Below are 15,165 nucleotides of genomic sequence, written 5' to 3' on the forward strand. Positions count from 1 at the left end.
AAATGTTTTACAATACCCAACTGTAGTGTTAGTACAAATTGTTGAATTCTAAGTTTTCTAACACAAAAGAAATAAGATCAGATCTACAATCATTATACTATGTGTAATTTGTGAAACCCGGTACGAAGTGCAAATGATGGTAACTATATATGGTGTTAAGTGAAAATATAAGTCCAACTCTAGTCCAATGTGAACATTTGGTAAATAAAGGTTGACCAAAGTGAAATTTACTCTTTTCTTTTAACTCCAAACTGCAATTTCTTTGTTTCACGTTAGCATATTTTTCAAGATGTTAGATGATATTTTTTTTTCAAAAAATATGCATATAAAGGTTTTATATATAAAAAAAAACTGATTTTTTGAATTTATAATAATTAATACTTAATTAATTATACGATAATAAGCCATCATGTTTTTTCGTGTTGTTAAACTACAACTCCAAAATAGAGTTTAGAACAGGGCAGTAATAGTGTTTTTACATGAGGGTAATGAGTGAACTTAACTATGCCTAAAATTTACTCCTATAAACACACTGTTAATGTTAATCCATCCTTGAACAGTAATATTTTACCTTGCTAACTACTACATCTGTCCGAACATATAAAGAGTTTTAGAGTTGAACATGATTATTAAAAAAATATATAGAATTAAATGGTGGAATATTATGATTGGTTGAGAAGTGAAGATACTATCGGTTAGGAAGATATTATGATTGATTGTGAATGTAATGTTGGGGGATAAGTTGTTATATTTTAGAGTAAATTCTAAAGGTTAACTCTTTTTCCCTACCGATAGTCTTTCTGAGTTCTTGCTAACAAATACTCCAGGGAAAGACCAATGTATCAGATCAATCAAAGCATTAAAAATAAGGTGATAGGATTGAGACATCAGGCTCCATCAAAGCAGAACGCGCATGGCAGGATGCCGATGCAAGATGCTCGGAAGAAGCAAAACTACCATTAGAAAAAGGAAGCAGTTTCCATGCCAGATCTCAAATTACATTTTTTTTAACCATCTTCTATGGTCAGGTAAAGTAAAAGCATCATGCTAGTTTAACCACATTGCTACATGCACAGTAGTAAACAAACCAAAAGACCAGATCATCACAAGCCATACAACGCATGAGTGGTTCACAGAGATTGAGAAATATTGGAATATGGAAACATATCACTAAAGAATTCATGATTCCTCCTAAACTTTGCAGTAATGCAATGATGCACCCTGCAGCACATGCGTCCGCATACACAAAGGTTTATGAAGAGATCACATGAACAAGCTGATACCTGGTTGCACCCCCCAAAACACCGGGAGTGTAGAAATGTTGTTTATGAACAAGGGACTATGCAGCTCGTATAGATTCAAACACAATTATTTTCCTTACAAACAAAACAAGGACAAACAGGCCACTTGTGCACCATAGAACAATTCACATTCAATATGTCATAAAAAAAATCTCTGCACTATGAGAAATGCCATAGCCACATCGGATACAAACAAGTCGCATTGTTAAAAAGATTAACATATTCTGTGTTAACTTCAGGCCTGAAAGAACTAAGAGCAAAGAGAAAGGTACTTAACTAGTTTCTAGTCCATTCTCTTTGCATCGGGCTGATAGCCTGATATGTACCTAAAGTATAAGGATCAGCATCGATCCCTAGTCCATGTAGTGCGGTGTTGTTTGGACGAAAAGCTCCTCATCTTCGTCATCATCGTCATCTTCATCAGCACCTACCCAATTGCTTGGGTGATGCTGTGATCGAGGAATATCACTGACAACATCTACAACAAAATAAAGCAACTTATTTAGATATATTGTAATATAAATGCATCAGTAACAGACGACTTCAAAATATGATGTGTTTTATGTTGTGATATTAACCAGGAGGCTCTTCCAAGTGATCCATTTGCATAGGCTGCATTCTGTAGTACAAACTAGTCAAGGAAATACATTCTGGAAGTAGGAAAGCAGAAATAACTCGAAACTCAGACCTCGTGGATCCTCTTTCATTATTAACAACATATGGAAAACTCTACATGAACATCAACTATCTTGACATAATACATCAGTTCTGTGCAGTAACAAATGCTCAATACTAGGACCTAATTGCCATATTATTCCCTATAGGATTGTAATGCTCTGTTCTCTCCATTGATGTAATGTTTTCCTTAGTAACTATTCCCTATAGAATTGTATGCAAGATTTTCTATGGACCTCAGGGCCTGGCATTGTGTCTAAGAAAACCACAATCTATCTCCCTCTGACACTGTATATATCTATATTCATGCAGATTAGTCAGATCAAATACAGTATGACTGATTGACTGTAAGTTGACTCCTAACACTAACCTGAACATTATCACAGAAAGTGTCTTATGGTTTTAACTAGATGAATTGCAATAAATACATACTCCCTCCGTTTCACATTGTAAGTCATTCTAGCATTTCCCACATTCATATTGATGTTAATGAGTCTAGATAGATATATGTCTAGATTCATTAACATCAATATGAATGAATCAATATGTCTAGATTCATTAACATCAATATGAATGTGAAAAATGCTAGAATGACTTACATTGTGAAACGGAGGAAGTATTTACCATGGGGAATATAGGCAAGTGGACACAGGTTCTGTTCTGTCTATTGATATAATGTTGGAAGGAAGCATTTTGTGTTGAGGGATGCTGATCTCACAATCCCAACTAAAGAAAAATTCTCGCATGCAGCCTTAATTTCTTTGGATTGAGAGAAAGACATAAGTATATAATACCATAATGATATCATAATCCCGATTAAAGAAATTTATTTTTTAAGTCCAGACTTAATTTACTTGGACAGAGAGAACAGAGTTAAGGACTGCTGTTAATATGTCTGATGTCTGATGAACACATTGGAAGGTCACAGTCGTAAGAAATATACAAGATATAAAGCTGCAACTGCAGAATAGGATGCAGTAGCAAATAATACAAGAGGATAAATTAGAAAGAATGAATTGAAGTGATCTATAGGATACGTATCGTTTGCATTATCAGCGACTGGTGGCTTGTAGCGAGCATTTACACTATGCAGCATTGATGTGTCATTCAGTGCATTAGAATTGGCATTTCTCTCCTTCTGGGTGTATTTTTCTCTGTTAACTTCAAAACTTTTGGGAGCACTACCTGTTTAACAAAAGCTTTCTTATGTTTGACTAGCATGATGATATATCAACAGGATAATTCTATAATCAGAGAGATGAAGTTCTCCAGCCACCAGTTAGTTTGATCACACACAGTCATATGGCGTACAGTCCAATTATGGCCTTCCGAAAGTAGCCAATATGCACTGTACAGGCCCTTTGGTCCTGCGTTGAGTACCACACAGAAAGCCCTGCCTGGTGTGTGATCATACCAATAGTTGACAGGATCCATTTATCAGAAATACACACCTGATAGCTCCGACCATATTTTAGTATGGTTTGAGACATTTTCAGGGACTGGTGGTGGTGTAGCAGCAACCCTTGGTTCTTCTGCTCGCTGTGCAGAAGTAGTTGGTTGTTGGGCAACACTGCTGTCAGTAAGTTGTGATACAAGCATAGTGGCAAGAACTAGTGTTGCATCAAAATCAGAACTTGATCCATTGTCAAGCCCAAATTTGGGAACCAAAAGGACAGGCCTGCAATTCAAATGAAGACTTGTAAGGTCCAATCCAAATGGATAATAAAACTAAACCAGTATGGCTACTTACTCGCCAGCCTTCTGAAAGAATAGGAGGATATCAACTTCACATCCTTCACAAAATGTTAAGAAAGCCTGGGTTGGAAGAGAAAGAAAAGTAAATACAATATATGTAGTCTCATGCCATAAAAATACCTGAGCAGGGAACTAAGTTGTTTCCTTAAAGTTTCAGCAGTAAAGTTTAAAAAACAATGAATATTCTATACCAATTACTCAGAATACAACTAGCCATAAAGCCACATCCTTCTAGTCCAGCAAGGAGATGGAAGAATTAACAAAACTACATCAAGGAAACAACCTACATGTATTCGATGGAAAAGCAAGAGTATTGACTTGCAACTTGTAAGCTCTACATACATTCAGTACTGTGCATGCTGACACACGGATACATATTATTTACGTTATTCTTTCTATAATGATCTTAAAGAAATATTCTCTGATTCAATTAGGTGAATGCTAAATACCAAATTATTTCCCATTTAAAGGAGCCATTCTATAATTATCAGAAGTTTTTTGTCCTACATCTATTGAATGTAGGTTTTCGAAGAAACAAAATATTGATAGGGCTGATCATAGATCACCTTGAGTTCTTTCACCCCGAATGTGACATCCACTGGATCACCAGAATGTACATACTCCACGAACTCCTCTGTCGGGTCAATCCACAGCTGCGTGTGCAGCCTCGTATCGCAATCATCTGCATAACCGCAAAGTGCAAAGAAAATTCACATTCACAATACCACAACCCAATCATCACCTCATAATACAAAAAAGGACAGTTTACAAACACCATAGATGCCACCTTTCGTCGGGTCAATGTAGCTTCTGAGCTCGACAGCCTTCCCCTCAATCTCACCATCCACGCCGACGTTGGAGAGCCCAGCAGCAGGATCGGTGGCAATAACCGTGAGCTCCTGCAGCGAGGACTGGAAATTGGAGAGCAGGCGCGCCAGGTCCCGCGGCCGGATGGCGAGGCGGCTGGAGAAGTTGCTGCGGTCGAGCGCCAGCGTCTGCACCTCTGACTCCGCGCTGCACGCGATCCAGTACGTCTTCTTCACCCCTGAACAGCTCGAAATTTTGATGAGAAATTCAGGAGCACTCGCCAAAAACAGCAAAAATGGCGGCAAAACTAAGAAAAGCGTGCCAACGGCAAGAAAAATGTTGCGCGCAAAAATCCCCCACAAAATTGCAAAACCCTAGAGGACGGAGGGGGATCGGCGAGTACCGTTGAGGCAGTGGAGGGTGAGCTGGAGCTTGGGCGCGTCGGGGTTGGGGAGGGAGGCGGCGATGCGGTCGAGCGCGGCGGTCGGCGTGCGGAGCACGGAGAGGACGGACTTGAGGAGGACGCTGCACTGGAGCGGCGTCGACGACGGCGCCGAGTCGGCGGCGGCGGCGGCGGAGAGGCTGAACTCGTCGAAGAAGTCCCGCGCCAGCGAGATGGACGCGTACGCCGACCGCGAGCTGTTGAGCGTGTGCAGCTCAAGCTGAAAAAGGAGAAACCAAATCACCCCCAAAGAAAATGTCAGAACAGCTCGCCGCCGGCGAATGGAGGAGGAAACCGCGGCGGAGAGGCAGGCAGGCGGCGGCGGCGACCACCTTGGCGGGGTGGGCCTGGAGGACGAGGTCGGAGCCGACGCGCGCGAGGCAGGTGACGCACCGCGTGAACGTCCGCAGCGCGCCGCCGCTCATAGACAGCTCCATCGCCGCCCGCCCGCCCGCCCGCCGCCGGTCGCCGCCGCAACCGCTTCCCCGCGCCGCCGCGCTTCGTCTCAGCTCGCCTCGACTCGGGGGGAGGGAAACCGGTCGGGGGAAGCGTGGGCTTTCTCGGCCGAGTCGTTTTGGGCCTCCCCACGAACGTGGCCCAATAACGGTGGGCCCATGGACGCCGAAGCTAGGGTTTTTCTCTCCCGAAGCCATAATATATATTGCCCTCGCTCCTCGTGTTCTTCTTCCCCCTTCAAACGCCGCCGCCGCCGCTGCTCTCTTCGGTCTCGCTTCCCTTCTCCGGGAGATTCAGGTGCGCCCCCCGATTCCCGATCTGCTTCCTGTTCTCCCATTCGCATGCGCGGTTGCTTAGCAAGACGATTCTTCTACGATCTTCTGATTGCGATTCGCGAGGAATCGGTGTGTTAGCATTATCATGTCGAGTAGCATTTTTTTGTTTTTGTTGTTCAAGTTCCATGTCTAGCAGATGAAATTTAGTACATGCTTTGCAACTGTACGGTTAAATTCGTGGCTAGTTTGTCGAATTGGATAGAAGGAAGTGCTTTTATTTTTCTCAGATCCGGTTACTTCTCGTTGTCGAGGTCTAGTGTAAGGTTAACATCCTAATTCTTGGGTACACATAGATGATATGTCGCTTATATCGTCCCGTTTGATTGATCCGTTTGATTGATATGGAGCTAGATAAACTAAAACTGTATGCCTAGTTCTATTGAGTATTTTAGTTGAGGGGGGATAAGTTTTGGTGTTCCATGTATCTTCTCCTAATCTTTGTGTGTATTGTTGCTTTGCTTTGCAGTCGCTGTTGTGGTGTTTGCTTCATCCACCGCCACCATGCAGAACGAGGAGGGTCAGATGGTGGACCTCTACGTCCCCAGGAAGTGGTATGTTTCTGTCATTCCTGATGAGTTGTTTGTCTAATTCGATTGATTGTTGAGATGTACTTAATGCTTGTCGTGTTGGTTTACCTCAGCTCGGCCACGAACAGGATCATCACCGCCAAGGACCACGCCTCGGTCCAGATCAACATTGGGCATGTGGATGAGAATGGGCTGTACGATGGCCGCTTCACCACCTTTGCTCTCTCTGGGTTCATCCGTGCTCAGGTAATCATTGCAATCCTTTGTTTATTGTAATGTGCCTGTATTTTTCTTTGTGAACTGTCAGCTGTATTGCTCACAGCCTATCAGAATTCAGAATGCGTTATTTCCTTCATGGTCATGAATTTTGCGTGACTTCTTGTTGCCGGCAGCTGATTATGTCACTGAACTTTAGTGCTGTAAATACACAAGCAGAAAGTTTGATATGGCTAACAATTTTGTGGATTGTTTTTATGAATTCACTTCTCGTTTTTGTTAGCCTGAGCATTTTACATAATTATGTGATGCTTCTGGTTTATTTCATTTGATACCTAGTTGGTCCACATCTTTGTTTATAAGTTTGCGTAGTCATTGATATTGTGGCAAATTTACCTGAATGAAAGCAATGTAAAAATCATACTTGTACATTGACTCTTTTACTATCATGATGTCCAAAACCAGATAGCTAGCATTTATCTTTTTCTAATGCGAGTCCCATCAGTTATTTCTTGGTGCCATCCTGGTAGCTAGGACCTAGCTGTTTTTCTTGCTCATATGCTATGTACAGGACTTTTGTTGCAATGTTGCCTCCTCCGGTCGGTTCTCATCTCTTTTTATTGACAGGGAGATGCTGACAGTGCTCTGGATAGGCTGTGGCAGAAGAGGAAGGCTGAGGTCAAGCAGCAGTAGATCTTGCTACTAGTTTTACCTGGAAGAACTCGTTTCAATTTCATGTCTCTCTAGCTACTTCATGCAATGCCTGTGTTATCAGTTCGTACTCCGAAAAAATTCGTGTGACTTGATCGGTTTATCCTGATAATGTTTTATCCATGTTGAAGCTTTATTACATCTGTTTCTTGATGCATCGTGTGGCTGACATCATTGCACTTGTTTCAAAAGAATCCATGTCGCTATGCTTATCAGAAGTTCTTTTCTAGGCTGATATATTTATCGTGGATTCTTCCTCTCGAGTCCTATATGTCGCCATCTAGGATCACAGATTCATCTGCTAATGTTTGGATCTCATTCATCTGCTAATGTTTCATAGTTCATATCTGGGTACCGTGCTCGATAAATTCTCCGAATTAAATTTAAAAATATACTATCATTTGTTTTTTTTCTTAAAAATAATTGGGGTTTAATTTTTTTTTCACAAATATACCGTCCGTATCACATAATTGATACGCGAGAATGACGTCTCAACAGCGAGAGACCGCTTGCTCTCGCGGTGCCGGTGCAAGACCGAGCACAACCAAAGAGCGAGATCGAGATCGTTTTTGAAAATTTATTAGTGGTTATTGATTGGTAATAATTAGTGATTAATCATTCTAATTAGTGATTAATCAATATATTAATTAATAACTTATTACGATAATTAAGCACTAATTAAGTCATCAAATGACAAGACAACCGGTCTCGCTTGTTTGTTTTACAACTATCTCGCTCTTTGTTGTGCGAGACCGAGCGGTCTCGTACTGACGCCGCGCGCGCGAGAGCGATTTCGCACTGTTGCCGCGCGACACTGCCGGCATCGTCACGACATGTCATTCTCGCGCATCCGTTGAGCGATACCGACAGTATATTTGTGAAAAAAATTTGAACCCTGAATATTTTTAAGTGAAAAAGCAAATAAACAGTATATTTTTAAATTTTCTAAATTCTCCCCGCATAAGTTAGGAGTTGGGATAAGTTAATAACAGGGCTCGGAGTCAGCGACACTGGATGATAAATTAGCACCCACATAAGTTGGTGGTAAGAGGCGATACTGGATTTTGAGACTTAGCCTATAAACACGCAATAACCTCCCGTAACTCATCATGAACTATGAAAATATCCATTACATATTTAATACTCATCAGTACATATACATACTCCCTCCGGTCAAATATATTTGGCATAGTGAGAAATGAGTTATGCTCTCAAATACAAAAGACTTGAAGGAGTGATTCATATTTTTGGCAATCATATACATCACACTCAATGACATTATTTATTCTTTTTATGTTTTTTTTGTTGGGGGGGGGGGGGGCGATTGTTGATGGGTTCACATCCTCTACTGTAATGACACTATCATTATATATTGATGTGTGAGGTAATAGGAGGATAGGACCCATTTACCAATTGTAGGCATAGCTAATTAGACACCGTGGTTAATGCGAGGTGGCTTTTTGAGGAACATTCGGGCAATCCTCCCATTAGCGCCCTCCGGGTAGAACCCGCCGGGCACGTGCTCATCGCCAGTTAGATAGAGTATCCTAAGCAACTCTGCCGGCGTTCGGCTGTAGGAGAGCGAGTCGACGTTGGCGGAGAGGATGTTGGTGCATATCTTCCCCTCAGCGCCGAGCTGCTCTGGCACGATGAGCCCCTCGTCCTTCACTCCGCACTGCCCTAGCTTGTTTCGTAGCGCCGACACACGGTCGGTGAGCTCTGCCACCGTGGCACCGTAGGGGGACACTGTCTCGCGGCGGCGCTCGAAGAGGAGGCCGCGCACGACGGCGTCCTGGCCAGACTCGACGGCGAGCAGGCCGGCGACGAGGCGCTTGGTGGCGTAGCCGTCGATCAGCGGGTTGGTGCCCGTGTAGCCGTTGATGCCCAGGTAAGGGATGACGTAGACAGCCAGGAGGAAGTTGAGGCTGTTGGCGTAGGGGTCGAAGGGCGGGTCTAGGTGGTAGCCGACCGCCTCGTCCATTACCTTGGCGAAGTTGTGTGCGCTCAGGTCTATCAGCGGCCTTGGGATCCCACCCACTGTCCTCTGGATTGCCCTGCATCGTCAATTAGTTTTAAGTGCGATCATATATATATCACCGCCATTTTAGAATCCATATTCTTGGTAACTACTCATGAATTTTGATCTATGAACTGTGATCTTTCCAACTTTGCATAACTACGTAGAGCCTCATCGATTGGTCTGGCTTATTAAAGAATAAAAATTAATTTAGGTCGTATTTAGTTACACATTTTTTTCTTCAAACTTCCAACTTTTCCATCACATCAAAACTTTTCTACACACATAAATTTCCAACTTTTCCGTCACATCGTTCCAATTTCAACCAAACTTATAATTTTGGTGTGAACTAAACATAGCCTTATAGGTAAAACTTTTATATATTAGTTCATAACGACTTAAAAGCTAATGCTAAAAATAAATTATGTCAAAAATATCTTAAAATCAACTTTAAATTCAAGTTTGAAAAATCGTATGTCAACACAGGGAATATAGGCAACCAATGAGGCTCGTACACACATACGAGACATGCCCGTTTTAGTAGAACTCTACGAGGTTATTAGATTCATATGTCAAACAGGTTTTACTCGCAGGTGTGTAATTACTTTTCTAAGTTGAAATATGATCACACTTAAAATATGTTTCTTGGAAGAAGCGTCCAGATCAAGAAAAGTTAAATCTTAGTTTTAAACTTGTTTTTCCTATTGCAATGCACGGACACTTTCCTAGCCAAAAACAACTATAGTTGAAATGTGAATTTCAATCATATTCTTTGTTGTAACCTCAGGTGGCCGATCTCCTGGTAGGCGAACTCGGCGCAGACGCGCCACGTGAGCTCGTCGAGGCCGGCCTTCCTGGCGCCCACCGGCGGCGGGCCGCCCAGCGTCAGGTTGGGGGCGAGGTGGTCCAGCCCCACGCCGAACGCCGCGTGCAGGAAGAACTCCGCCTCGGCGAACTCCAGGTTCAGCGCGAACCGCACCGGGTCCACGTCGTGCGCGAACACGGCCACCGGCGTGTGCGGCGCCGCCGCGCTGCACTGCGCCTCCCCGCCGCCGCCGCCGCCGACGCCGCCGTGGAACAGCTCCGCCCCCACCGCCGCCGACCACGCCGCCGGGCAGGCCGGGTGGTCACCTGCATTGCACGAGGAAACCAGGAGCAGCACGAGCAGCGCCGAACAGCAGATTCGCGGCGACGCCATCTCTGACTGCAGGTTGTTCATCAGTTCATGGGTAGTGTTCTTCTGCACATCAGCTTCCTGTGAATTTATAGTGAAACAGCAGCAGCACATGGCACTGAATTATCTTTTCAGAGACGCAAGCGATTTAGCTAACGTTCTTGGGCGGCTCTGATTGATCTTTCGCGAAGTTTTAATTGATCGGCCTGCGACTGCAAGAGATAGGATTGTGACATGGCAAGATGAGCTGTTTGGTTCTATAGATGAAGGTGGATTGTTACTTGTTGGAGCTGGAACGCAAGCCATTTCAAGTCAAGGGTAGTTTGCAGATGAATCATTTTCAGCACAGATGCTGGGGGACTGAAAAATGGAAATTGGTAGCCAGGGATTGCACCACAAAATCTTCCTTCAGTCTATTTTTGGCTCATCCTTGTGCAGGCTGCAAAGTGTGCTAGCACTTGATTAGGTGAGCTGGTGAGGTGTAATAGTGCCTTAGATGAGGTTGTCAAATTTACATATTAGTACTGATTGCTACATATATCACTTTTATTATCTTTCAACTTTAAAATGGTTGTTAATTACTACTCCTACTTGTTAGCAATATGTCCAAAAGATTAGATTAATGCAATGTTTACTCATTTGCAGTTCTCCGATGGGATTATATGCTTTCCTTTGTGGGATTTCTTCAGGTAGCAGGCAACCACTTCTGCACTTGAGGTTGAGGCCACATGCATCACATCACCCATCCTTCTGAGATCAGATTACACACAATTCAATACTATTGGATCATAATATTGGTTTAGTAAATCAACGTGCCCTTGTGCAACTTCTTTCTACTGCTTATTGAATTGCTTCAGTCTGAAAACGTGCTGAAAGTATGAAAAATAATTGGTCTACAAATGCAGGGTGAAGAACAATGCATCTATGGTAATGGGAACAAAAACTTAACCATATCGTGATGCTAATTCACTCACATAATTGATTTAGTATTTATATTAACATTATTGATTTAGTATTTATATTAGTAGAAATACATGGTAGAAGCAAACAATATTTTTATAAATTAAGGGAAAGGAGAATTAGGAAGATTATTGAATAAATCATAAACAAAAGTTGGGAATCAATTTATAAATTCTTTAAAATTAATTCTTTAAAATTAAAGAAAAGGAGAGGCAGGAGGATCATCAAACAAATTATTTTAAAAAAACAAGTTGGAAACCAATTTATAAACTCTTTAAACTTTGATATACATATATATATTTTAAAACTGATGAATTGGTGTCCTATCAAATTAAGGAAAAGAAAAAGTAAGAAGATCATCGAACAATTTATAAAGAAAAACATGGACATGTTGGGGGAAGCCATGTATAAACTCTTTAAACTTTGATATGCATTTGTTTTGATAATGATAAAAAAAAAGAATATGTGTATAGGACACTCAATTTGAAGTGAACTGGAACTGGAAACTTAACACATGTGTTGTGATATGCGCTCACAACACTAAAGAAGAATATGATTTAAAGAGTTGACAAGACACTAAAATGATATTAGAAATGAATGGAGCTAGAACAAATCTCATTTCATTATCATTCCTTCATGTTATGAATGTACATAGATCAAATCTCATTTCGTTGCATTCCTCCAGTTTGATCCGAAATATTATCTCATCAGTATTTCAGCCCATTTCAGTTTACTCCAAAATCTCATCTCATCTCACTGTCTAAAATATATTGTAAGGAGTTGGTGCATTAGACAATATGATGCACAATTAGGGGCTACGAATATATATAGTGTGGCGAGAGGAGGAATAGAAAAAAAAAACTTTAGGTGAACACGTGCTAAGTATGAATCAATCATGCTGGATGCCTCAAGGCCTCGAGGGTGTATAAATCATGAGAGGTACTAATAACTAAATCGACTGACTGTAAGGAAGGCATCAAGAATCTCGCATGATATGCCTGCTGTTTAGCTGCTATAGATATAGGAAAGCAGTCATGCAAGCCGTATGCCAACAACAACTGCAGTGTTCATATTGAGCTGCAGAGAAATATTTAGCTTCTGTTGATAAGTGAAATAAGCAAACTCAAGGTGGCACACTCAAAATGACGTTGGGTAACAGATGCATGACTGATGATTTTGGCTAAATGTCATGTTGTTTGCAGGTTCTGAATTATATTTTTTTTAATTTACAATGCATGGTTTAGCGTTTGAAGTTTCAATAGATACTCCTTTTGTTCTTATAAAATCATTTTCGGCATAGATGTTGGACCTGAAAATTGAAATCAGTAGACGTACAGGCCGGGATTGCACCATAAAATCTTCCTTCAGCTTATTTTTGGATCATCCTTACTAGTAATACTTCGTTAGGTGGAGGTGTAATCGCGCCTTTATCATTAGATGCCGTTTGCTAAGACGAAGTTGTCAAACTTACGTATTATTACTACTGATGATGATGGCTATACATGGCTTTATCATCTTTCAACTTCGATGATTACGTTGTTGTCAAGATGCCCAGAAGAAATGCCATCTCTGCAGTTGTCCAATTAGATCACACTTTCCTCTGTTGGATTGATTTCTTCAGGTGTTTGGCACTGGCCACATGCATCAGGATAACTGAGATTACACGCAAATATCCAACAACCCTCAGATCATTACGGCGTGCCCGTCATGTAAACCTCTTCGTACTGACGCCTTTTTGCCTTTTGGAAAAATTGAGTTGCCTACTGAAACTGTATGCCACAAACTATTTCAAGTTGCCAGCAAAGTGAGCAAAACTATCGTAATTAATGTACCTTGTGCAATTGGGTTCTTCTTACAAAGTGAAAAGTTCTTGCACGTTTTGCAGATAATACATATAACTAGCAAGAACATTTATCTAAAAATAAAAGATGACCACTGCACATGGCACACTCGAAATGCTTTGTTGAAAGCTTGAAATTGTAAGGATGCTTGTCAACTCAGATACCTGCTTAATTTGTTGGGGGAAATTAGTAAGCTCATATGTGTGGGCTGCAGCTAGTTCAGGAATTTGGAGTTCTCCAGGAGATCCATCCACAGATTGATCTTTCAAGTGACGGCCCAAGTAACCATTTTCTTTCTTTAATTCCTCCAAAAATATCTGCCCCTTTTTTTTTCATCTTCAGATGTTCCCAGCTCAACAAGCACCAGAAGTTCAATAGTACTATATGTTAGAACTTAGTTGAACATCATTTTCTGACACTATTGGAAAAACAGTAGAACCCATGATTAACACAAAAATATGAACTTTGAAGTTACTTTGCCAGCTTATACAAAATGTGTATGTGGCACTGTAAGCGCCAGACATTTCTCTCATCTAATATTTTCTTTTTCATAGTAAGCATGTTGTTAGCAGTGTACGTGTCAGGCACTTCTCTCATCTAATAATATTTCTATTTTCAAATTAAGCATGTTTTTTTTATCAAATTCAGACCATTGATCTTGGTATCACATCCTTCAGCTCAAAGGGAAGGAAATCCCTATCATCCCTAATACTCCTTCATATTGTATTTTTATTTGCCGCCTTATGTCTATCGAGAAACTAATGCAAAGATAATTACTACCTCCGTCCTAAAATAAAATAAATTTTAGTTGGATGTAACATATTCTAATATTATAAATCTGGATATGATATGTCCAGATTCATGGTATGAGGATATATCCTGTCTAACCAAAAATTGATATATTTTGGATGGAGGATTATTTAATAGTCTTTAGCAGAAGCACATGCAACAACAATAACATGCTCGCCATCACACGTCAACTATTCTAATTTGGAAACGTGCTGAAGGTCTGGAAAATTTCAAGTGGAAATTCGGCATGAATGCTACTCCCTCTGTTTCTTTCAGATTATAAGTCATTTTGACTCTGATCAAAATCAAACTACTCCAAATTTAACCAAGTTTGTAGACAAACTTGGTTAAATTTATAATTGAATATATTTTCATAATATATTTGTCTTGGGTTGAAAATGTTATTTTTTTACAAATTTAATCAAACTTAAAGCAGTTTGACTTTGATCAAAGTAAAAAATGACTTATAATCTGAAACGGAAGGAATACCAAATGTGACCTAGCAAGAGTATCAACTACTCACTCCATCCTAAAATATAATCATTTTTTACTTCGACATGGTCTTCGAGATAGCACTTTGACCAACAATATCTATGAAAATAAAATGTTTTAAAAAGAGAGTTACATCAAACATCAACATTTACATCATCTTTTTCATTTGTTTGCTATTAATATTCAAAATTTAAAAAGTTTGACTTAGCACTATTCTAAAAATGCTTATATTTTGGGACGGAGGGAGTAGAACAATGCTAACCCGCAATGTCATGATGATTGTACTGGCAAACTCTTTACACTTTATAATAGAGGCTAAAACCAATTAGTACTATCTGCAAAAGGAAAAGTAGTGGTGATGAATCGTGTGGAGACGTAAGCTGTGGTGATGAAACGAAACTTTGTGAGATGTGGTGGTGAAAATTGACCCTACTACACTGGAAATAAATTAATCTATACTTTGTGTGTGTATAGGTAAATTAACTGGTGCTACATAGAGTAAGGGCTCCAACAATATCCACCGTATATGTGCTTTAAGATTTGTGCTGCTCAAACCAGAGTATTAGATATATTAACGGGTTAAACCTAATTAGATCTTTCCATTTTTAGTGTATCCGCATGATTTGCATACATGCATGTATTGCAGGAGTGATTGCCTTTCCATATA

The 15,165-nt window shown here is 40.7% G+C and overlaps 3 protein-coding genes across 4 annotated transcripts; 1 reads left to right on the top strand and 2 right to left on the bottom strand.

Moving 5' to 3' along the window:
- Positions 1-1,311: 1,311 nt before the first annotated feature.
- Positions 1,312-5,648, bottom strand: LOC127766863 (uncharacterized). 2 transcript variants are annotated; one of them, XM_052292027.1, is made up of 9 exons: positions 5,313-5,648; positions 4,942-5,200; positions 4,519-4,776; positions 4,298-4,413; positions 3,727-3,791; positions 3,428-3,654; positions 3,014-3,161; positions 1,880-1,920; positions 1,314-1,779 (listed from the first exon to the last, which is right to left on the bottom strand). In XM_052292027.1, exons 1-9 carry the CDS (start codon positions 5,631-5,633, stop codon positions 1,655-1,657), a joined length of 1,560 nt encoding a protein of 519 aa, XP_052147987.1. In that variant the 5' UTR covers positions 5,634-5,648; the 3' UTR covers positions 1,314-1,654. The 2 variants fall into 2 exon arrangements, with proteins under 2 accessions (XP_052147988.1, XP_052147987.1); XM_052292028.1 differs by lacking the exons at positions 1,880-1,920; positions 3,014-3,161 and having other exon boundaries at positions 1,312-1,779; positions 5,313-5,493.
- Positions 5,595-7,364, top strand: LOC127766865 (40S ribosomal protein S21). The gene is made up of 4 exons (XM_052292030.1): positions 5,595-5,733; positions 6,238-6,322; positions 6,412-6,544; positions 7,142-7,364. Exons 1-4 carry the CDS (start codon positions 5,595-5,597, stop codon positions 7,205-7,207), a joined length of 423 nt encoding a protein of 140 aa, XP_052147990.1. The 3' UTR covers positions 7,208-7,364.
- A 965-nt stretch (positions 7,365-8,329) lies between these two features.
- On the bottom strand, positions 8,330-10,792 carry LOC127766864 (ferritin-like catalase Nec2). Its single transcript, XM_052292029.1, has 2 exons — positions 10,025-10,792; positions 8,330-9,279 (listed from the first exon to the last, which is right to left on the bottom strand). Exons 1-2 carry the CDS (start codon positions 10,528-10,530, stop codon positions 8,655-8,657), a joined length of 1,131 nt encoding a protein of 376 aa, XP_052147989.1. The 5' UTR covers positions 10,531-10,792; the 3' UTR covers positions 8,330-8,654.
- Between the last annotated feature and the right edge of the window lie 4,373 nt (positions 10,793-15,165).

The sequence above is a fragment of the Oryza glaberrima genome, chromosome 3 (genome assembly GCF_000147395.1).
Source record: "Oryza glaberrima chromosome 3, OglaRS2, whole genome shotgun sequence".
Taxonomy (NCBI): Eukaryota; Viridiplantae; Streptophyta; class Magnoliopsida; order Poales; family Poaceae; genus Oryza; species Oryza glaberrima.